Source organism: Salvelinus alpinus, chromosome 27 (genome assembly GCF_045679555.1).
Source record: "Salvelinus alpinus chromosome 27, SLU_Salpinus.1, whole genome shotgun sequence".
Taxonomy (NCBI): Eukaryota; Metazoa; Chordata; class Actinopteri; order Salmoniformes; family Salmonidae; genus Salvelinus; species Salvelinus alpinus.
The window spans coordinates 10067624-10093167 of record NC_092112.1 but is presented as its reverse complement, the minus strand read 5'-3'; the positions used below and the strand labels follow the sequence as shown (position 1 = coordinate 10093167).

Below are 25544 nucleotides of genomic sequence, written 5' to 3'. Positions count from 1 at the left end.
GACCAGACCCAGACCAGATCCAGACCCAGACCAGACCAGACCCAGACCAGACCCAGACCCAGACCACCAGAACCAGACCAGACCAGACCCAGACCAGACCCAGACCAGAACCAGACCAGACCAGACCCAGACCAGACCCAGACCCAGACTAGACCCAGACCAGACCCATACCAGACCCAGACCAGATCCAGACCAGACCAGACCAGATCCAGACCAGATCCAGACCAGACCCAGCCCAGACCAGACCCAGACCAGACCCAGACCCAGACCAGACCCAGACCCAGACCCAGACCTAGACCCGATCCAGACCAGACCAGATTCAGACCAGATCCAGACCAGACCCAGATCCAGACCAGACCAGACCCAGACCAGATTCAGACCCAGACCCAGACCAGACCCAGACCAGACCCAGACCCAGACCCAGACCCAGACCCAGACCTAGACCTAGACCCAGACCCAGACCCAGACCCAGACCCAGACCCAGACCAGACCTAGACCCAGACCCAGACCAGACAAGACCCAGACCAGTCCCGGACCAGATCAGACCAGACCCAGACCAGATTCAGACCAGACCCAGACCAGATCCAGATCAGACAAGACCCAGACCAGACCCAGATCAGACCCAGATCAGACAAGACCCAGACCCAGACCCAGACCCAGACCCAGACCAGGCCAGACCCAGACCCATACCCAGACCCAGACCCAGACCAGACCCAGACCCAGACCCAGACCCAGACCCAGACCTAGACCCAGACCCAGACCCAGACCCAGACCCAGACCCAGACCTAGACCCAGACCCAGACCCAGACCCAGACCCAGACCCAGACCTAGACCTAGACCTAGACCCAGATCAGACAAGACCAGACCCAGACCAGACCAGACCGACCCAGACCAGACCTATTGTTATTGTTGCCAGTCTATCCTGTCATGTAAGCGAAGCCGCTCCATTCATTATTCAAGTCCGTCTCTCTCTGCAGTTTCATTGGAGAATAATTCCACTGCATTATAATTATGCACCCTTCCTAAACATCCAGGAGACCAGACGTAACCGCGGTAACAGAAGGATGAGGCCTGTTGTTTACTTCCTTTGTGTGCATTGAGAGTTCCAGGATGAAGGATGAATACGTACTCATGACCTCTATACAGAAAGAAACAGTCAATGACAAAACTCTCCTCAAAGACCAGGAATAATCCCTTTTGATTAAAGGTTTTTAAATTACATTCTGTAACACTAAAGATGCATTAATGACAGCTAAAAAGAGCCAGCCAGGTGCTGTGTGTGTGTGTGTGTGTTTGTGCGTGCGTGTGTGTGTTTGTGTGTGTGCGTGTGTGTGTGTGTGGGGGCGGGGGAGGGGGGGGGGGGGCAGGTCTGCTGGTGCCTCCCAGGTGTGGTGGAGGAGAAGGTCCAACATTCCTCAGGATCACATCATAGTGCCAGCGTGGTCATATGGACGGTGTGTGGGCTGTGGCTTCGATGCCAGGATGTTGGCAGAACGTTTTGGTGGTTAGTAAAATGATTTAGAGTTAGTTTAGAGTTTCTCAACTCCAGTCCTGCCCAAATGCATGACTGTCCGTTTTCTCCGAAGCCCAGCTCTAAGCACACTTGATTCAGCGAGTCAACACTTGTCGACTTGGATCCAGTGTAATACATATTTCTGAACGGAGTTGTTTATAACTTTCATAAATCATTTTGTTGACACTGAAACTTGATGCAAATCTCACAATTGTAAGAACAATGTGGTTAGCGCTACAATGATATTGATTACCGCATACTGTTTGTAATAAAGTAAGATGATGGAAGGGAAAAACATATTGTTTGTTTAGGAGTGTGCAAGAAAGGCATTTCACTATACTTGTGCACGTGACATTAAAAACTTAAAAGTGTTATAATAATAATGTCATAACTGTAATTATAATGTCATAATTTAAACCAATATAATAAAGTAAGATGATGCAAGGGAAAAACATCCAATAACACGAACATGAAATCTAACAGAGTATCCTCACATATCACCTTAAATGTATCAGGTTATTTCATAAGGTTATAATACCTCCTTACTTTAATCAGCTCTGCTGTCCACCTTTTTATCCCCTCAGAGGACGTTCTTCTCTCTCCCGGCTTTCTTCTACCCTTCCTTAACCTCTCTTCTTTTCCTCTAAATGTTGCTATATTATTATGCAATGCTGGGCTCCACCTTCTCATCCCCACTCTAGCTGGACCTCTCCTTGTCCTCCACCATCCCTACTACCAATCCATTAGGAAGGAGGGCCTCTCCTTTCCTCATCTCTCTCTCTTTCTCTCCTCCCCCCCTCTCTCTATCTCTGTCTCTCTCTCAGCTCTCTCTCTCTCTTTCCACATCTCTCTCTCTCCTCCCCTCTCTCTCTCTCAGCTCTCTCTTTCCTCATCTCCCTCTATTTCCTATCTCCCTCTCTTTCCTCATCCCTCTCTCTCCTCCCCTCTCTCTCTCCTCCCCTCTCTCTCTCCTCCCCTCTCTCTCTCCTCCCCCTTCTCTCTCTCTCTCTTTCCTCATCCTCCTCTATTTCCTCATCTCCCCCCCCCTCTCTAATCTCTCACTGTTTTAACTGTTATCACTGTTATTGCCTTAGTGTCCTAATTGGCCACCCCTTGGCCACCCCTGATTCCCCACACACACACACACTGACTTTTCCCCCCAATGAAAAGCCAGGTTTTTAGTCCCAGTGGCCCATCAACGCTGATTGTTATTGACTGACCCTCCTATGGTATCGGACAGATGAGTTCCATTAAGATCTGTCCTCCACGAAGGAGAAAATAATCGGAAAGGAAGTAGGGGGGGGGGGGGGGGGGACTGGTGACGGACAACTCAATGCCACAGAGGAGAGAGAGAGGAAGACCGCTGGTCGTCTTCAATAGTCCAACCCGAGTCCAACGAACCAGGTAGTCCTCTTCTGTTCCCATGGAGACCAGGGCTTGATTACAACCTACTACCATGGTACCAACATGTTGTGGCTGATCTTTCAAGTGGGAGTGAATGTGTCAAAGACCTGACTGGGTCCAACACCCCACAGTATGACTTGTTATATAAAGACCTGACTGGGTCCAGCACCCCACAGTATGACTTGTTATATTGTTATATAAAGACCTGACTGGGTCCAACACCCCACAGTATGACTTGTTATATAAAGACCAGACTGGGTCCAGCACCCCACAGTATGACTTGTTATATAAAGACCTGACTGGGTCCAACACCCCACAGTATGACTTGTTATATAAAGACCTGACTGGGTCCAGCACTCCACAGTATGACTTGTTATATAAAGACCTGACTGGGTCCAGCACCCCACAGTATGACTTGTTATATAAAGACCTGACTGGGTCCAGCACCCCACAGTATGACTTGTTATATAAAGACCTGACTGGGTCCAGCACCCCACAGTATGACTTGTTATATAAAGACCTGACTGGGTCCAGCACCCCACAGTATGACTTGTTATATAAAGACCTGACTGGGTCCAGCATCCCACAGTATGACTTGTTATATAAAGACCTGACTGGGTCCAGCACCCCACAGTATGACTTGTTATATAAAGACCTGACTGGGTCCAGCATCCCACAGTATGACTTGTTATATAAAGACCTGACTGGGTCCAGCACCCCACAGTATGACTTGTTATATAAAGACCTGACTGGGTCCAGCACCCCACAGTATGACTTGTTATATAAAGACCTGACTGGGTCCAGCACCCCACAGTATGACTTGTTTTATTGTTATATAAAGACCTGACTGGGTCCAGCATCCCACAGTATGACTTGTTATATAAAGACCTGACTGGGTCCAACACCCCACAGTATGATGTGTTATATTGTTGTGTGTGTTTATATACTGAGGAATATGTAACTTGGTTCCAGAAGAAAGCCACTTTCAATTTCCTTATGTTGGGGGCTTTCATCAAGGTCAGTGTTACTTTAGGTTGGGGGCTTTCATCAAGGTAAGTGTTGCTTGGTGTACCGTCGTCAACAGGTTATTGAACACAGCACACATAAACCTGGGATATCAACCCTTCAGATTTGGCTTTAGCGGGAGTGACCATACAGTATAATTCTATAAGAGTGACCATACAGTATAATTCTATAGGAGTGACCATACAGTATAATTCTATAGGAGTGACCATACAGTATAATTCTATAGGAGTGACCATACAGTATAACTCTATAGGAGTGACCATACAGTATAACTCTATAGGAGTGACCATACAGTATAACTCTATAGGAGTGACCATACAGTATAACTCTATAGGAGTGACCATACAGTATAACTCTATAGGAGTGACCATACAGTATAACTCTATAGGAGTGACCATACAGTATAATTCTATAGGAGTGACCATACAGTATAATTCTATAGGAGTGACCATACAGTATAACTCTATAGGAGTGACCATACAGTATAATTCTATAGGAGTGACCATACAGTATAATTCTATAGGAGTGACCATACAGTATAATTCTATAGGAGTGACCATACAGTATAATTCTATAGGAGTGACCATACAGTATAATTCTATAGGAGTGACCATACAGTATAACTCTATAGGAGTGACCATACAGTATAACTCTATAGGAGTGACCATACAGTATAACTCTATAGGAGTGACCATACAGTATAATTCTATAGGAGTGACCATACAGTATAATTCTATAGGAGTGACCATACAGTATAACTCTATAGGAGTGACCATACAGTATAATTCTATAGGAGTGACCATACAGTATAATTCTATAGGAGTGACCATACAGTATAATTCTATAGGAGTGACCATACAGTATAATTCTATAGGAGTGACCATACAGTATAATTCTATAGGAGTGACCATACAGTATAACTCTATAGGAGTGACCATACAGTATAATTCTATAGGAGTGACCATACAGTATAATTCTATAGGAGTGACCATACAGTATAACTCTATAGGAGTGACCATACAGTATAATTCTATAGGAGTGACCATACAGTATAATTCTATAGGAGTGACCATACAGTATAATTCTATAGGAGTGACCATACAGTATAATTCTATAGGAGTGACCATACAGTATAATTCTATAGGAGTGACCTCACTGAGTAAAGTATTTGTCATCAGGCTACGTCCTTTGCTGGCAAAAGCATTCCCTCTGGTCGTCACTTGTTAACACAGCCACAAAGTCATAATTATCACTTCCACAATTTATCTTCTTAAAATGTGACATATTTTGTGTGTGATGATAAGCATCTGCTTCTGATACCAAAGGTTGCAAGTTTGAATCCAGCGATAGAAAGTTGTTTTAGAGATTTCCTTTCCTCTTAATTAAGGATCGGACAATTTTTTCACATTTTTGGCTAAAATGACATACCCAAATCTAACTGCCTGTAGCTCAGGACTTGAAGCAAGCGTATGCATATTCATGATACCATTTGAAAGGAAACACTTTGAAGTTTGTGGAAATGTGAAATCAATGTCGGAGAATATAACACATTAGATCTGGTAAAAGATAATACAAAGAATAAAACATGTGTTTTTTTTAAATCACCTTTGAAGTGCAAGAGCAAGGTCATAATGTATTATGCTAGCCCAGGTGCAATTTAGATTTTGGCCACTAGATGGCAGCAGTGTATGTTCAAAGTTTTAGACTGATCCAATAAACCATTATATTTCTGTTCAAAGTTTTGTATCAAGACTGCCCAAATGTCCCTAGTTTGTTTATTAATAACTTTTCATGTTCATAACTGTGCACTCTCCTCAAACAATAGCATGGTATTCAAAATATTAGGTACAATACAATCTTCTGATTTGTTCCATTGATCCCACTCTATTTGGGCAGTCCGGATTTGCCATTTGTAGAAGCTCTACTGATGGTGATACTATCAACAAACCTTCTGTTGATAAACAACTGCTTGCTAAGGTTAAGGTTAGGGTTACGGTTAGGTTTAGAGTAAGGGTTAAGTTTAGCATTAGGATAAGGGTTAAAGTTAGGGTTAAAGCTAGGGTTAGGGTTAGTAGATTTTTAATTTGATCACCCTGTTGCAGGAGAACTTTCCTGCAATGGAGGGCATTTTAAACTTTTAGTCTATTTGAGTTTTTAAATGGCTTCTGAAGTTTATAATTTCCACTTTGAAATTTCAGACTTGATTTTCCCGTACAAAAAATGTATCAACCCTTACAAAAATGTTCATTAACTATAATCGACATAATAATTCACTTTTCCTGTTGCTGCAGGATTCTGTTCCTGCTGTAGCAAACTGGCTCAAATTAAGATCCTACATCTGTCATTGAAATGTTACTGATAGTCTGTAATAGTCTGTAGAGCATTTACACATGGGACTATCCATATAAAGAGATGAGGAGATAACCGTGTTGCCCCAATGACGTGTATAGTGTTAGGGAAGTCATACCGTGTTGTAGTGAGTATTCATGTTTACCCAGGGCATTAAACCACCGAACTTTAGATATGCTCGGTATGATGTTGACGTTAGCTTTGTGTATGTATGTGTGTGTGTGTGTGAAAATCTGAGGCTCGTTCCAGACCCCTGACCCGCTAGTATAGAACATGAGCTGTAGGCCCAACTAGGTCTCACAGTCTTTCGTCTGACCCCCTAGTATAGAACATGAGCTGTAGGCTCAACTAGGTCTCACAGTCTTTCGTCTGACCCGCTAGTATAGAACATGAGCTGTAGGCTCAACTAGGTCTCACAGTCTTGCGTCAGAATTAGACATTCATCCATGTTGAAGGTCAAATTTCGAAGTTATTGTAAATGTGTTTAATTAAGTTTAGGCATTAGAACCTCTACAGGATCGGTAGTTCCCCCGTGGGACGGTTCAGCTAACGTAGGCTAATGCGATTAGCATGAGGTTGTAAGTAACAAGAACATTTCCCAGGACATAGACATATCTGATATTGGCTTAAATCATTGTTAATCTAACGGCACTGTCCAATTTACAGTAGCTAATAGAGTGATTGATTATTGTCACGGCCGTCGAATGAAGAGGACCAAAGCGCAGCGTGGTAAACGTACATATTCCTTTTATTTAGAAATGACGCCGACAAAAACAATAAACAATCGTGATACTTAAGAGCTATGTGCCACAAACAAAGTTAACTTCCCACACTGAAAGGAGGGAAAAGGGCTACATAAGTATGGTTCCCAATCAGAGACAACGATAGACAGCTGTCCCTGATTGAGAACCATACCCAGCCCAAACATAGATATACAAAATCATAGAAAACAAAAACATAGAATGCCCACCCCAAATCACACCTTGACCAAACCAAATAGAGACATAAAAAGGCTTTCTAAGGTCAGGGCGTGACAATTATGCCATTAGCAACGTCTTTTTTGGTGGTTGAAAGTTGTAAAACTTGCAATTTTCATGATATGAGGTCGTTTTACTTACTTGTATGTTGCTCTGGATTAGAGCGTCTGCTGACTAAAAAAATAGAAATAAAATGACATTTAGCAGACACTTTTATCTGTAACCCTGGCAACTCTCAACTGGTTTAGTATATCTGTGACTGTAACCCTGGCAACTCTCAACTGGTTTAGTATATCTGTGACTGTAACCCTGGCAACTCTCAACTGGTTTTGTATATCTGTGACTGTAACCCTGGCAACTTTCAACTGGTTTAGTATATCTGTGACTGTAACCCTGGCAACTCTCAACTGGTTTAGTATATCTGTGACTGTAACCCTGGCAACTCTCAACTGGTTTAGTATATCTGTGACTGTAACCCTGGCAACTCTCAACTGGTTTAGTATATCTGTGACTGTAACCCTGGCAACTCTCAACTGGTTTAGTATATCTGTGACTGTAACCCTGGCAACTCTCAAATGGTTTTGTATATCTGTGACTGTAACCCTGGCAACTCTCAACTGGTTTAGTATATATGTGATTGTAACCCTGGCAACTCTCAACTGGTTTTGTATATCTGTGACTGTAACCCTGGCAACTCTCAACTGGTTTAGTATATCTGTGACTGTAACCCTGGCAACTCTCAACTGGTTTTGTATATCTGTGACTGTAACCCTGGCAACTCTCAACTGGTTTAGTATATCTGTGACTGTAACCCTGGCAACTCTCAACTGGTTTTGTATATCTGTGACTGTAACCCTGGCAACTCTCAACTGGTTTAGTATATCTGTGACTGTAACCCTGGCAACTCTCAACTGGTTCAGTATATCTGTGACTGGAACCCTGGCACCTCTCAACTGGTTTAGTATATCTGTGACTGGAACCCTGGCAACTCTCAACTGGTTCAGTATATCTGTGACTGGAACCCTGGCACCTCTCAACTGGTTTAGTATATCTGTGACTGGAACCCTGGCAACTCTCAACTGGTTCAGTATATCTGTGACTGGAACCCTGGAACCTCTCAACTGGTTTAGTATATCTGTGACTGTAACCCTGGCAACTCTCAACTGGTTCAGTATATCTGTGACTGGAACCCCGTCAACTCTCAACTGAGACACATAGAATCATCCAACAGTTAATGTACTGACAATGGGTCTTCAACAGATAGTCCCTACGAGAGATGAACTGTGGTGAGTGAGCGAAGGAGGGAGTGAGTAAGTAAGTGAGTGAGCGAGTGAGGGAGTGGAGTGATACTATACCTTGTATGGTTCTTTTGAAGAAGGCTTTGCATGCCTCACAGGAGGCGACCCCATAGTGGTAACCTGATGCGATATCCCCACACACCAGGCACAGCCTTTTTGGTATTGCATTCAACATATACTCGCACTTGATCGGCGAATCATCCGCTACGCCCTCTCCGCAGTCGTCATACCTCCGGAGACAGGCTCCGCCCCCTCCCAGCATGCCCGGGTTAAACATGGACGGGGAGTCGAGGACGTGCGAGCTTCCGTTGAGGTTGTTTACGTTGATGTAGCTGCCGCTGGCGTCGCTATTGGCAGAGGGACTGTGGTGGCTGATGGTGTCAACCAATGAGGAGGAGGGGGAGGAGGGCTCGGTCTTGATATAGGAGCCACAGCTGGAGGTCAGGTGACGCTCCTGGAGGTCAGAGGGCATCCTGCTCAGCAACCTATAGGAACACAGGAAATACAGGAGAAGATATATCATCTTTATTTGTATATCATCATCAACTGTATATCATCTTTATTTGAATGTTTTGAAATGATTGTGTACCTCCCAGTTCTACCAGTTTTGTGCAAAAGGACTGTCTGAGAAAGAGAAAGATAGTGAGACCTACAGCGACATGAGACTGACTGGGATCCTTTGAACTGTCCTTTCTGAGTGTGCACTTTTACTGTCTCCTTTCCTCTGATCTCCGGGGCCGTCTCCTGACCTCCAGCTGACCTTTGCCCTCATATCTTTATAAATAAGAGGGATTTATTTTGTGCATAAACAGAATGAGAAAATAGCCTTACTTCTCATTTCTACCTGTGAAGTTGACTCAATGGAAATAGAATAAAGTGAATGAAACTTAAAACAAGCTGTTAAATGGTTGGAGAGATGTTGTTGTCGCTCTCAGCATGAGCAGAATCACGGCTATTATGACCTGATCACAATCAATAGTCCTGGTTGGATGAAACACGGTGCCGAGTTACCACAAGGGAATGAGGGAACGAGCAGAGGGTTTGTGTGTCTGTGTGTCTGTGTGTGCATTGGCATATCCCAACCCCAGCCTGATGACAGTAGAGGATTGTCAACTAAATGAAAGTTCTCGTGAAGACTTTGCGAAATAGACGTATTATAAAATTAGCTGTATTTCTGGTACGTCAACCCAGAGTCTATATAAAACTATATAAATAACTATTTACGGCAAATACATTAAATATATACGGCAAATATATTAATTTGCACGACAAATATACGAATGTGTACGGGCAAATATATATGCCAAATATATAAATATATACGGCAAATATATGAATATGTACAGCAAATATATAAATATATACGGCAAATATATGAATATATACGGCAAATATATAAATATATACAGCAAATATATACATATATACGGCAAATAAATATATAAATATGCAGTTTTTAGGATCATGCCGGGACAATCTCAGTCCTCTGTCCTAACTGCTGGAATGAGATAGACGCCACACACACACACACACACACACACACACACACACACACACACACACACACACACACACACACACACACACACACACACACACACACGCGCGTATCGACCCTCTCCCTCCCTTCCTTCCGGCTTTCAGACCTAAACCCTACTCTCATTTTCCCAGACATTTCTTATGCATTTTTAATCAGTCAGACCAGACGGATAACATAATTAGTCAGACCAGACGGCTAACATCATTTAGATGGGGATGGAGGTACGGGATACGTTCTGCTGGGCTGCATTCATTAGAGTACGGATCCCAAATGTCCCCCTATAGTGGACTACTTTAACTTAACCTTTAACCTTTAACCTTTATTTAACTAGGTAAGTCAGTTAAGAACAAATTATTATTCACAATGACGGCCTACACCGGCCAAACCCGGACGACGCTGGGCCAATTGTGCGCCGCCCTACGGGACTCCCAATCACGGCCGGTTGTGATACAGCCTGGAATCGAACCAGGGTCTGTAGTGACACCTCTAGCACTGAGATGCAGTGCCTTAGACCGCTGCGCCACTCGGGAGCCCACACACAAGACCCATGGGTTTATACCAGGACCCATGGGTTTATACCAGGACCCATGGGTTTATACCAGGACCCATGGGTTTATACCAGGACCGATGGGTTTATACCAGGATCCATGGGTTTATACCAGGACCCATGGGTTTATACCAGGATCCATGGGTTTATACCAGGATCCATGGGTTTATACCAGGACCCATGGGTTTATACCAGGATCCATGGGTTTATACCAGGACCCATGGGTTTATACCAGGATCCATGGGTTTATACCAGGATCCATGGGTTTATACCAGGACCCATGGGTTTATACCAGGATCCATGGGTTTATACCAGGACCCATGGGTTTATACCAGGACCCATGGGTTTATACCAGGATCCATGGGTTTATACCAGGACCCATGGGTTTATACCAGGATCCATGGGTTTATACCAGGATCCATGGGTTTAAGGTAGTGCACTACGAAGGGAATAGATTGCTATTTTGGGACGCATTAACAGGCTGTGTCTAATAAAAGACTAAACAGACTGAAGTTTTAATCTGGACTGTAATCTAGATTTCACTTGTAAAGTAGTTGTATTATCTGCTGGAGAGAGTTGAGACGTGTAAAGAAATCAAAAGGTTATTATATCGTTCAGCTTCCAGAGACAGAAAGATGGAGGGATTAGCATTGGGAATATAATTTTGAATCAGTGGCTATATCATTGGGAATATAATTTTGAATCGGTGGCTATATTATAGGGAATGTAATTGAGAATCAGTGGCTATAACAGTGGGTTTACCATTGAGAATCATCGGGTATAATTTGAACTTTTTTTTAAATGTCGTAATGTGGATTGTCTTAATATCACCATGGGGACTTTAAGATGCTGATTTACCTGGAAGATGTTTGTTGTTTTGTACTTTTCTGTGTTTTGATGCCTTATATACTTTATCCTGACGGGCTAATACAGTTGATCTACTGGTGTTACTAAGCCAGTGAGACACGAAGGGTTAATATCCGCCTATTCGGGTTCCACTACAGTATGTCTTTATCCAGAGAGAGCACGTTTGATTGTTAAGGGTTAAGCTGCCATGGCAGAACAAGGCATAAATCACAACGCTGAACACACACACACACACACACATGCACTTACACGTATGCACGCACACACACACACACACACACGCACACACGCACACACGCACACACACACACACGCACACGCACACACGCACACACGCACACACACACACACACACACACACACACACACACACACACACACACACACACACACACTGGAACACAAACTCACTCATTGTACAGGAGAGCCAAGGAGCCATGCATGAAATGAGTTCATTAATCTCTGTATGACAGTCTGTCCTGTCCTTGTTCTATCATCGACATGAACAGAACCCGTTCTCTTCCCTTCACGTCTGACACGTAGATTGTGTGTGTGTGTGTGTGTGTGTGTGTGTGTGTGTGTGTGTGTGTGTGTGTGTGTGTGTGTGTGTGTGTGTGTGTGTGTGTGTGTGTGTGTGTGTGTGTGTGTGTGTGTGTGTGTGTGTGTGTGTGTGTGTGTGTGTGTTCGTGTGTGTGTATGTTCGTGTGTGTGTGTGAGTGGACTGTATGACTAGTGTAAATTGGCTTATCTTTTCCTCTCATTTTGTTCAGGTGTTTAAATTACTCAGCTTTGCATTTTGTTGGGTTTGTAAATTACTCAGCTTTGCATTTTGTTCAGGTGTGTAAATGACTCAGCTTTGCATTTTGTTCAGGTGTGTAAATGACTCAGCTTTGTATTTTGTTCAACAAACTCCACTTAGTACATCACATCAGTCACTGGCTTTATCAGTAAGTGCATCGAGGACGTCGTCCCCATAGTGACTGTACGTACATACCCCAACCAGAAACCATGGATTACAGGCAACATTCGCACTGAGCTAAAGGGTAGAGCTGCCGCTTTCAAGGTGCGGGACTCTAACCCCGAAGCGTATAAAATATCCTGCTATGCCCTCCGACGAACCATCAAACAGGCAACGCGTCAATACAGGGCTAAGATTGAATCGTACCACACCGGCTCTGACGCTCGTCTTATGTGGCAGGGCCAACAAACTATTACAGACTACAAAGGGAAGCACAGCCGCGAGCTGGCCAGTGACACGAGCCTACCAGACGAGCTAAATCACATCTATGCTCGCTTCGAGGCAAGCAACACTGAGGCATGCATGAGAGCATCAGCTGTTCCGTACGACTGTGTGATCACGCTCTCCGTAGCCGACGTGAGTAAGACCTTTAAACAGGTCAACATTTACAAGGCTGCGGGGCCAGATGTATTACCAGGACGTGTGCTCCGAGCATGTGCTGACCAACAGGCAGGTATCTTCACTGACATTTTCAACATGTCCCTGATTGAGTCTGTAATACCAACATGTTTCAAGCAGACCACCATAGTCCCTGTGCCCAAGAACACTAAGGCAACCTGCCTAAATGACTACAGACCCGTAGCACTCACGTCCGTAGCCATGAAGTGCTTTGAAAGGCTGGTAATGTTTGGATCAACCTAAGAGAACAACTGTTTACAAGAAAATAACTAAATGTGTTGAAGCCAAACATATGATTCAATACCAACTATTATATTTGATTATAACAAACCTGTATTTCAAGTTGTGACCTATTTCTTTAAACATTCAACATAGTTTCCCTCTTTTTTGTTAAACCTAATAAATAACACAAATACAAAACTAATATGTATTCAACCCATTTTTTCATGTTGTACCAAGTTGCTTTCTCACTTTGGAATTACCTGTCCATATTTCTTCAATTGGCAATTAAATCAATGTCCTGTTAATCAAGATATTAACTTAGTTTCATCACATGAAAGCATGACTCCAAACACCTTCTTTACCTAAGACTTTCACTTTAACTGGTTACAATCTCATATATATATATATTTAACCTTTATTTAACTAGGCAAGTCAGTTAATTAAGAACAAATTCTTATTTACAATGACAGCCTTCACCGACCAAACCCGGACGACACTGGGCCAATTGCACACCACCCTACGGGACTCCCAATCATGGCCAGCCTGGAATCAAACCAGGGTGTCTGTAGTGACGCCTCAAGCACTGAGATGCAGTGCCTTAGACCGCTGCGCCACTCGAGAGCCCCTTGTCAAACATTTCCAGGCTCTTTAGTGTCACACTATTTACACAGATATCATTTAAAATTCAGTACTTTCCGTGAACATGCTGTATAATCAAAAAACAAAAATAAAACAGAACTCATTACCTGGAATGACATTCACTCTCATGGGTGGCCAAAAAAGAACAAACTGAAAACCAGGCCTCCAATAGGCCACGCTACCAAATCTTCTGTTAGCCTGTAAGCTAATACATTGAGCCCCACTGCAATGCGAATGTGGTATCTAGAAGCTTCCGTTCAGTTCAAAACATCACATTGATCAGTCCAATTCATTACTTGATTTCAAACTAATTGAATAGAATAGGTTGAACAAACCAAAGTGTAATTTTGGATCATAACAATCAGAAAAAGCATTTCAGATGAACTTTTTTTTTTTTACAGTGTGTACTGTACCCATCGACACCACAGACCAGCTAGCAGCTACTGTCATTAATAAACGTGTCACTCTGCGATTGGCGGAACAAGGCGGCTCAAAACCAACACTTTCCCCACCACCTGCTCTCTCCGTCCATCAGTAGAAATCTAAAGTTCTAATTCCTTATTCTCTGGCCAGGGCACCGGTTGTTGTTGCTGTTACTTACACCAGACCAGACCCAGGCTCGATGATTCACCCATTTCTACTGCGTCTATCCAGGCTCAGTGACCCAGCCATTTCTACTGCGTCTATCCAGGCCCAGTGACCCAGCCATTTCTACTGCGTCTATCCAGGCTCAGTGACCCAGCCATTTCTACTGCGTCTATCCAGGCCCAGTGACCCAGCCATTTCTACTGCATCTACCCAAGCCCAGTGACCCAGCCATTTATACTGCCTCTATCCAGACCAACAGCTGAACTATCAGTAAGCTAGAAATACCATTCTAAATCTCTTGTTCCGGGAGACCAACACCAGTAATCAAACAATTAACCAGATGCCACAGGTCAGCTGAGAGGAAGCAAACTCTTAACCAATCAGAACAACAGAGCCCAAGCTCTTGACCAATCAGATGCTGATCAGAACAACAGAGCCCAAGCTCTCTAGCCGGGGACACTATAACACTGATACCGATGCCGATGATTTTATTCAAAACAACATTACAGGGATTCAACCAGTCATGCTAACTATTCAAGTCAACCGTTTCCCTGCACTGTCTTTAGAAAATCACTGCATAACACACAATAATGTATAGGCTGGCCTACTATGCAAAATATCACTAAATATCATCTCCTTTAATTTAAAAGAGCTGGGGATAAAACTTACAACTAATGTATTTAATACCATGGGGCTATTGACTGTGGTTGTTGGATTTTCCTTGTCATATTACGGATGTTTCCAGAACTAACCTAGAACTAGCAAAAGACATTATATCTGAGACGGATCCATTTCAAATATACTGTAACAACAATAAGAAGAACCCAAAACTGCTCCTATGGAACGGAGAATCAGTCACATCATTCAAATTCTACAAATTAACTGTTCGAATTGCATATTATTTTTGTATTTTCTCTCGAAAGACACCAGAAGTCTGTTTACTGGACATTTGCAACAGTTATTTTGCCATGGATTTAGAGGTCATATTAAATAAAGCTCTTATCATTAAACAGTCTTAATTTACTCTTATATGAATAAACCTCTGTCAATTCTTCTCTTCGTCTTAATGTTACTGTTTGTTCTAAACTACATTTCTGCTTTTATCCCCTCAAGAAAATATAACGTGTAACCTTGGGTAGTCTAGCAGTCTGAGCTGGCACACATTTCCACGGCGTCGGTGTAGGTCTGAATACAGCTTACTGTCCTTCGACACAACCTCTCTCTATCTCTCTCCACTGTCATCCTCTCTGTCTCTCTCCACTGTCATCCTCTCTGTCTCTCTCCACTGTCATCCTCTCTGTTTTTCCCCACTGTCATCCTCTCTATCTTTCTCCACTGTCCTCATCTCTATCTCTCTCCACTGTCATCCTCTCTGTCTCTCTCCACTGTCATCCTCTCTGTCTTTCCCCACTGTTATCCTCTCTGTCTTTCTCCACTGTCATCCTCTCTATCTTTCTCCACTGTCATCCTCTCTGTCTTTCTCCACTGTCATCCTCTCTATCTTTCCCCACTGTTATCCTCTCTGTCTCTCTCCACTGTCATCCTCTCTGTCTTTTTCCACTGTCATCCTCTATCTTTCTCCACTGTCATCCTCTCTGTCTTTCTCCACTGTCATCCTCTCTATCTTTCCCCACTGTTATCCTCTCTGTCTCTCTCCACTGTCATCCTCTCTGTCTTTCTCCACTGTCATCCTCTGTCTCTCTCCACTGTCATCCTCTCTGTCTTTCCCCACTGTTATCCTCTCTGTCTTTCTCCACTGTCATCCTCTCTATCTTTCTCCACTGTCATCCTCTCTGTCTTTCTCCACTGTCATCCTCTCTATCTTTCCCCACTGTTATCCTCTCTGTCTCTCTCCACTGTCATCCTCTCTGTCTTTCTCCACTGTCATCCTCTATCTTTCTCCACTGTCGTCCTCTCTGTCTTTCTCCACTGTCATCCTCTCTATCTTTCCCCACTGTTATCCTCTCTGTCTCTCTCCACTGTCATCCTCTCTGTCTTTCTCCACTGTCATCCTCTATCTTTCTCCACTGTCATCCTCTCTATCTCTTTCCACTGTCATCCTCGCTGTCTTTCTCCACTGTCATCCTCTATCTTTCCCCACTGTCATCCTCTCTGTCTCTCTCCACTGTCACCCTCTATCTTTCTCCACTGTCATCCTCTCTATCTTTCTCCACTGTCATCCTCTCTGTCTTTCCCCACTGTCATCCTCTCTGTCTTTCCCCACTGTCATCCTCTCTGTCTTTCCCCACTGTCATCCTCTCTGTCTTTCCCCACTGTCATCCTCTCTGTCTTTCTCCACTGTCATCCGCTCTATCTTTCCTCACTGTCAACCTCTATCTGTCATCCTCTCTATGAATCAGTTCAATATAGTCAGAAAAGACCTTAACAATATATTTAGAAATGAAAATAGTGGGAGCAGACTTCATCCATGTACTATTCCTTCAAGAAATTTCCTTAACAGATGCCTTCAGGTGTTTCCATCGTACGGTCAAGAGACTGTTTGATTTGCTTGCGCTAAAATGATATAAAAAATCAAATTTACATAAGTATTCAGACTCTTTACTCAGTACTTTGTTGAAGCATCTTACAGCATTGAGCATCTTATGGGTATGAGCATCTTCTGGGGTATGACGCTACAAGCTTGGTACACATGTATTTGGGGAGTTTCTCCCAATCTTCTTAGCAGATCCTCTCAAGCTCTGTCAGGTTGGAGGGGGAGCGTTGCTGCACAGCTGTTTGCAGGTCTTTCCAGAGATGTTCGATCGGGTTCAAGTCCAGGCTCTGGCTGGTCCACTCAAAGACATTCAGAGATTTGGCCCGAAGCCAAGTCGTTGTCCTGTTGGAAGGTGAACCTTCGCCCCGGTCTGAGGTCCTGAGCGCTCTGGAGCAGGTTTTCATCAAGGATCTGTCTGTACTTTGCTCTGTTCATCTTTGCCTCGATCCTGACTAGTCTCCCAGTCCCTGCCACTGAATAACACTGCCACAACTTGATGCTGCCACCACCATGCTTCACCGTAAGGATGGTGCCACGTTTCCTCCAGATGTGACGCTTGGCATTCAGGCCAAAGATTTCAATCTTGGTTTCATCAGACCAGAGAATCTTGTTTCTCATGGTCTTAGAGTCTTTAGGTGCTTTTGGAAAACTCCAAGCGGGCTGCCATGTGCCTTTTACTGAGGAGTGGCTTCCGTCTGGCCACTCTACCATAAATGTCTGATTGTTGGAGTGCTGCAGAGATGGCTGTCCTTCTGGAAGGTTCTCCCATCTCCACAGAGGAACTCTGGGAGCTCTGTCAGTGACCATCGGGTTCTTTGTCACCTCCCTGACCAAGGCCCTTCTCCCCCGATTGCTCAGTTTGGCCATGCGGCCAGCTCTAGGAAGAGTATTGGTGATTCCAAACTTCTTCCATTTAAGAATGATGTAGCCCCATTGTGTTCTTGGTGACCTTCAATGCTGCAGACATTTTTTGGCACCCTTCCCCAGATCTGTGCCTTGACACAATCCTGTCTCGGAGCTCTACAGACAATTCCTTCCACCTCATGGCTTGGTTTTTGCTCTGACCTGTCAACTGTGGGACCTTATATAGACAGGTGTGTGCCTTTCCAAATCATGTCCAACCAATTGAATTTACCACAGGTGGATTCCAATCAAGTTGTAGAAAAATCTCAAGGATATCAAGAGATATTCAATGTCTGCTTTGTTATTGTTACCCATCTACCAATCAATGGCCTTCTTTATGAGGCTTTCAAAAGGCTCCCTGGTCTTTGGAGTTGAATCTAGCTGCAGTCACAGACAGACAGGCAGACAGACAGACAGACAGACAGACAGACAGACAGACAGACAGACAGACAGGTATCTAGCTGCAGTCACAGATAGACAGACAGACAGGGATGTATCTAGCTGTGGTCACAGATAGACAGACACACTAACACATGGACACACACACACTCCTTGTGTGTGTGTGTGAGTGCGTGCATAGATGTGAGTGCACTCTCACACACACACACACACGGGTAGGACTGGAGACTCACACACTGACCTGATAACTAATTTTAGCGAAAGCAAATCAAACAGCCTCAAGACAGAGATATTGCGTGTAGATTATGGAGGGGGAAAAAACAATGTAATTCATTTTAGAATAAGGCTGTAACGTAACAATGTAACGTAACAAAATGTGGAAGAGTCAAGGGGTCTGAATACTATCTGAATGCACCGTATACAGTAGTAATGTGGTGTAAGGAGTTATATAGTAATGTGGTGCCTGCAGTTATATACAGTAGTAATGTGGTGCCTATAGTTATATACAGTAGTAATGTGGTGTCTGCAGTTATATACAGTAGTAATGTGGTGCCTGCAGTTATATACAGTAGTAATGTGGTGCCTGCAGTTATATACAGTAGTAATGTGGTGTCTGCAGTTATATACAGTAGTAATGTGGTGTCTGCAGTTATATACAGTAGTAATGTGGTGCCTGCAGTTATATACAGTAGTAATGTGGTGTCTATAGTTATATACAGTAGTAATGTGGAGTCTATAGTTATATACAGTAGTAATGTAGTGCCTATAGTTATATACAGTAGTAATGTGGTGCCTATAGTTATATACAGTAGTAATGTGGTGCCTATAGTTATATACAGTAGTAATGTGTTGTCTGCAGTTATGTACAGTAGTAATGTGGTGTCTGCAGTTATATAGTAATGTGGTGCCTGCAGTTATGTACAGTAGTAATGTGGTGCCTGCAGTTATATAGTAATGTGGTGCCTGCAGTTATGTACAGTAGTAATGTGGTGTCTGTAGTTATATACAGTAGTAATGTGTTGTCTGCAGTTATGTACAGTAGTAATGTGGTGTCTACAGTTATATACAGTAGTAATGTGGTACCTGCAGTTATATACAGTAGTAATGTGGTGTCTACAGTTATATACAGTAGTAATGTGGTACCTGCAGTTATGTACAGTAGTAATGTGGTGTCTACAGTTATATACAGTAGTAATGTGGTGTCTGCAGTTATATACAGTAGTAATGTGGTGTCTGCAGTTATATACCGTAGTAATGTGGTGTCTGCAGTTATATACAGTAGTAGTGTGGTGCCTATAGTTATATACAGTAGTAATGTGGTGTCTGCAGTTATATACAGTAGTAATGTGGTGCCTATAGTTATATACAGTAGTAATGTGGTGCCTACAGTTATATACAGTAGTAATGTGGTGTCTGCAGTTATATACAGTAGTAATGTGGTGTCTACAGTTATATACAGTAGTAATGTGGTGCCTATAGTTATATACAGTAGTAATGTGGTGTCTGCAGTTATATACAGTAGTAATGTGGTGCCTATAGTTATATACAGTAGTAATGTGGTGCCTGCAGTTATATACAGTAGTAATGTGGTGTCTGCAGTTATATACAGTAGTAATGTAGTAGTTATATACAGTAGTAATGTAGTAGTTATATACAGTAGTAATGTGGTGTCTATAGTTATATACAGTAGTAATGTGGTGCCTACAGTTATATACAGTAGTAATGTAGTAGTTTTATACAGTAGTAATGTGGTGTCAATACTTATATACAGTAGTAATGTGGTGTCTGCAGTTATATACAGTAGTAATGTGGTGCCTACAGTTATATACAGTAGTAATGTAGTGTCTATAGTTATATACAGTAGTAATGTGGTGTCTGCAGTTATATACAGTAGTAAAGTGGTGACTGCAGTTATATACAGTAGTAATGTGGTGTCTGCAGTTATATACAGTAGTAATGTGGTGTCTGCAGTTATATACAGTAGTAATGTGGTGCCTGCAGTTATATACAGTAGTAATGTGGTGTCTGCAGTTATATACAGTAGTAATGTGGTGTCTGCAGTTTTGCACCCAGTAGTCAGATTCTGTACAGGAACGGCCTGCTAAATATATACATAAAGGTGGGCATAAAGGTGAACAGCGGTAGATTAATTGGTGCAAGCTGAGAAGGTAAACATCCTGAACGCCACTATTCCTGGTGACAAGCGGTATTCGGTACAGCATGTCACAGTGTATGTTATTGCAGCATGGTTGACAGACCTAATTCTGCTGCAACACAGGTACATGGGGATTAGATATAGTGTCCTGCAACAAATAGGGACAAACTCAATACCACACACTGTCTATCAATCATCCACACACACACACACACACACACACACACACACACACACACACACACACACACACACACACACACACACACACACACACACACACACACACACACACACACACACACACACACACACACACACACACACACACACACACACACACACACACACACACACACACACACACACACACACGAGGGGGCACAACGTACGTGAGAATGGCTGGGGGGGTGGTGGGGTGGTCTGGAGAACTTTTTTCATTTTCAAACCCCTCTTTCCTTCAATCTAGAGCAATAATAATTTTGCTTAATTCTATGGAGAAAAAAAACATACATTTTCCTGCATATCTAAGTATACCTCTTAAGCTGTCTGTATCCTCCTGATTGGTGTTTCTTAATAAATAAATAAAATAAATGCTTCTCTGCATCTCTGCAAAATTCTGGGTAAAAGATTGAAAGGAATTTGAGTCTTACTCAGTACATTTAGTTATTGCTTGCTTTTCTAAAGTCTACCAACCTTGCCAGCGGTCATGCCAGCTAAGATAGTTAGACAGTCTAGCTACTTGTTTGATAACTAGTTGTGAGTTTGGGATCTTGAGAACCTATCTGTGCTAGCTAAAGCCAACTTCCTAAAGTTCATAAAAAGTTAAACCGTTCATTGCGGGAATAAAGTATATATATATATATATATATGACCTATAGAGTATTTAAGCATAAAGTATATATGATCTATAGAGTTTTTAAGCATAAAGTATATATTACGTATAGAGTATATATAACATATATAGTATTTAAAGCATAAAGTATATATTATGTATAGAGTATATATAACATATATAGTATTTAAAGCATAAAGTATATATTACGTATAGAGTATTTAAAGCAAAGAGTATATATAACATATAGAGTGTATAAAGCATATATTACGTATAGAGTGTTTAAAGCATAAGGTATATATTACGTATAGAGTGTTTGAAGCATAAAGTATATATTACGTATAGAGTGTTTGAAGCATAAAGTATATATTACGTATAGAGTGTTTAAAGCATAAAGTATATATTACGTACAGAGTGTTTAAAGCATAAAGTATATATTACGTACAGAGTGGTTAAAGCATAAAGTATATATTACGTATAGAGTGTTTAAAGCATAAAGTATATATTACGTATAGAGTATATATAACATATAGAGTATTTAAAGCATAAAGTATATATTACGTATAGAGTGTTTAAAGCATAAAGTATATATTACGTATAGAGTTTTTAAAGCATAAAGTATATATTACGTATATAGTATTTAAAGCATAAAGTATATATTACGTATAGAGTATTTAAAGCATAAAGTATATATTATGTATAGAGTATATATAACATATATAGTTTTTAAAGCATAAAGTATATATTACGTACAGAGTATTTAAAGCATAAAGTATATATTACGTACAGAGTGTTTAAAGCATAAAGTATATATTATGTATAGAGTATTTAAAGCATAAAGTATATATTACGTACAGAGTATATATAACATATAGAGTTTTAAAGCATAAAGTATACATTACGTATAGAGTATTTAAAGATACATACAAATGTTGTGGTGTAGCCTACTCAAATATTACTTTCTTTAGAATATGGGTATTACTGTTCTGAAATAGACACATCGATGCTGTGTTTGCAGCATAGTAAATTACCAAGTATCTACGAGGTGACATTTTGTGCTATAGCAGATAAGTTATCGTTTCACACTATACAAATGATATCAACAGATACTGGAGTGGCGCAACGGTCTAAGGCACCGCATCTCAGTGCTAGAGGCAACACTACAGACCCTGGTTTGATTCCAGGCTGTATCAAAACCGTCCGTGATAGAGAGTCCCATTAGGCGGCGCACAATTGGCCCAGCGTCGTCCGGGTTTGGTCGGGGTAGACCGTCATTGTAAATAAGAATTTGTTCTTAACTGACTTGCCTAGTTAAATGAAGGTTAAACTGTTTATTTTTTAAAACATATAAAATAGAAAATATACTATGACACAGAATTATTATATCGATATTTTAAAAAGTATATTATATACATATATATACAAAATGTATTCTAAATGAATTAATTTATGAAATGTTCTTAAACAATGTATGTTATTATTCTTATTCATGCCCAGAGTGTCAGTGAGTGTCCGTAAAGCAGGTTAAGAGAGGATTTAGAGGGTTTGAAACACTACAGTCTACAGTTCCCTTTAGCAGCATCGCCCTCGCACATCCCATCTAGAGTTTAATAACACTGAGAAGATTAGAAGAGAACTGGCCACCCCTCGGAACCTGGTTCCTCTCTAGGTTTCTTTCTAGGTTCCTGTCTTTCTAGGGAGTTTTTCCTAGTGCTTCTGCCTCTGCATTGCTTGTATTTTGTGGGGTTTTATGCTGGGTATCTGTAAAGCACTTTGTGACAACTGCTGATGTAAGAAAAAGGCTTATAATTTATAAAATATATTTGATTGATTATACTGATTGATTATACTGATTGATTTTACTGAAGCTGCTCCTCGTAAGACCTAATGACTTCAATTAGTTCAACGTGTTAAATTAGTTACATTGAAGAGCTTCTCTCTAGACATGTTAAGGTTATCGTTAGCTATATACGGATTATCTACTTGGTCTTCTACCACTCCGGTCTGGTTTTGTTGTGTTTGTTAATTAGTTTTAATTATTTGTAATGAGTTAATTCAGTTCAGTTGAAGAGCTTCTCTCTACACATGCAAAGGTTAGAATATACTATATACCTGGGATTACCCATGTGACTTCCACAATTTCAATACAGTTTACTTATTTTAATGGGCTAGTTTTTTTCCTGCAATATTTTATTAATTAACATTTTAAATGAGAAGAAAAAGTAGACAGTTACTGTCTGAAGACCATTTGAACAATTGTAGATAATTGTTTAACTGGCAAATATATATTGTACTTCTTATAAATGTTAATTTTGCTGCAGTGTGGCTAAATCAGGATCACACAGACTGTTTCTTGATCGTCTTAAACAAATCTACTTTGAAACTAAAGTGAACACCTCACACACGTGGTTATGGAATTATAAAAAGAAGACACCTGAACCATGTCAGATAAATGAATAAAATGTTGAGTTTTTTATCCGAATATTACACATTATATACATCACAGAGACTGAAATATAACAACAACAAAAAACGTTTGACATAGAAACACCAGATGTTTATAAATGATGAGATTATAACAAATATTAATACATTTCCACACATGACGCCAATAGGTCATTTGACTGCAGAAAAGGTCTATAAAGTATCGTAAGGACGCTTCACAAATGCGGCTGTTTTTAATGCCGTGAATCAACAATTGCTATTGGATAAATAGAGTCAATATCAACTCATGTCAATTTTGAGAGCGCAATAGAGAATAGTTGTTATCCTAAAGTGATAATGTCAATTTAAAGAAGGTATTGCTTTTTTTTGTTTTTTTAAGTTTTTAAATCTAAATGAATTTCCTATGAGCGCTGTATTAAACGATCCTTTATGAATGTCTTTAAAACGCAGAGTCTTTTTCCTATTTACAGCAAACGCTTACGGTACAGGAACTACTACGCGCGCACACACACACACACACACACACACACACACACACACACACACACACACACACACACACACACACACACACACACACACACACACACACACACACACACACACACACACACACACACACACACACACACACACACACACACACTCACACACACACACACACAATGTACTTGTAACGGTTTGATAAAACAGGTGCAGGCAGAGCTGTAAAGTGGTTGTCTGGCTATCATTCCATTAATCTGGGTACTGTTACTCCCAGAGCCTCAGGGGGGTGAACCCTGAATCCTAATGTAGGACGATGGTGGGACGATCGGCATGAGTTACACTCTTCCCTCCAACACACCTCCTAAGTAAGGTTCTACTTGTACTGTGCGGTCAACCTAACTCTCCTAATTAGTTTAACGGAAATATTAAATAAATGTATAAAGCCAATTGTCAACTCTGAGGAAACAGTGATTTAACATTTAATTGACGAAACCTTACCGCTTTCACTTTCATAAAAGATTGAAACAAAATGAGTGAGTCGATAATATAGAAAAGAGAGAGAAAATTGCTGCACCTACTGGTCGTGATGACAGAGGGAGTCTGAAACATTTCAAACAGTTCAGAAACATCCATCAGTCTGTCCAGGTTTGGCATTTTCAGGAGAGCGGGGGGAGAAAGAGTCAGTTCCCAAGTCTCATCCTCATCACTCTGACAGACACAGCAGAGTAGGTGAGCAACTTCCTGAGAACAGTCGTTCAGTCTGTCAGCAGTCTCTTCACACTTCTGTCCTGTCCTGCTCCTCACTAGAAACACCTCTGGATCGGCCCGACAAGCTTCGCTACGCACAGGTAGTATACCGCAGCTTGAGTGCGTCAGAGGAGAAAGAAAGAGGAACTGAAGAGAGAGAGAGAGAGAGAGAGACAGAGACCGAGAGAGAGAGATGGAAATAGAGAGAGAAAGATGGATGGCTAGAGAGAGAAAGAGAGAGAGAGAGATGGATATAGAGAGAGAGTAACCGTGAGAGAGAGAGTGCGCAGCACACTATGACTGGAGTAGTCAGTGAGAGAGTGGGCTCTTTAAGACGGGGGGGGCTTGATGAATATGGAACAGCTGCTGTTGGCTGGCTGGGAGGGGGCCGACCTTACAGCGGCCAAGGGGGTTGGCAAGCGACACCAGGGGGAGGGGCTAACCGACAGCCAGTGAGAGCCCAGCCATTCACAAGGGAACTCAGTAACACATAAAACACACACAGATACAGTACACAGACACACACACGCACAGCACACATGCACGCACACACACACGCACACACACACGCACACACAGATACAGTACACAGACACACACACACACACAAACCATTTACATAAAGACTACAGACCATCATAACAGCCATCATTCTAAGTATAATTACTACAATTTGTTTTAACCAGTTAAACA

General features: G+C 41.8%; 1 protein-coding gene across 2 annotated transcripts in view; it reads right to left on the bottom strand.

Annotated features, from left to right (window-relative positions):
• LOC139555949 (steroid hormone receptor ERR2-like) overlaps positions 1 to 25118 on the bottom strand; it is an 81617-nt gene extending 56499 nt beyond the window's left edge. The window contains exons 1-3 of one of the 2 annotated variants that reach the window (XM_071369357.1): positions 24683 to 25118; positions 8625 to 9052; positions 7411 to 7443 (exon numbers count right to left, since the gene is read on the bottom strand). In XM_071369357.1, coding sequence (XP_071225458.1) covers positions 7411 to 7443; positions 8625 to 9039 — 448 coding nt within the window. In that variant the 5' untranslated portion in view covers positions 9040 to 9052; positions 24683 to 25118. The remainder of the gene's footprint in view (positions 1 to 7410; positions 7444 to 8624; positions 9053 to 24682) is intronic. The other variant, XM_071369358.1, reaches the window with a different exon arrangement.
• Between the last annotated feature and the right edge of the window lie 426 nt (positions 25119 to 25544).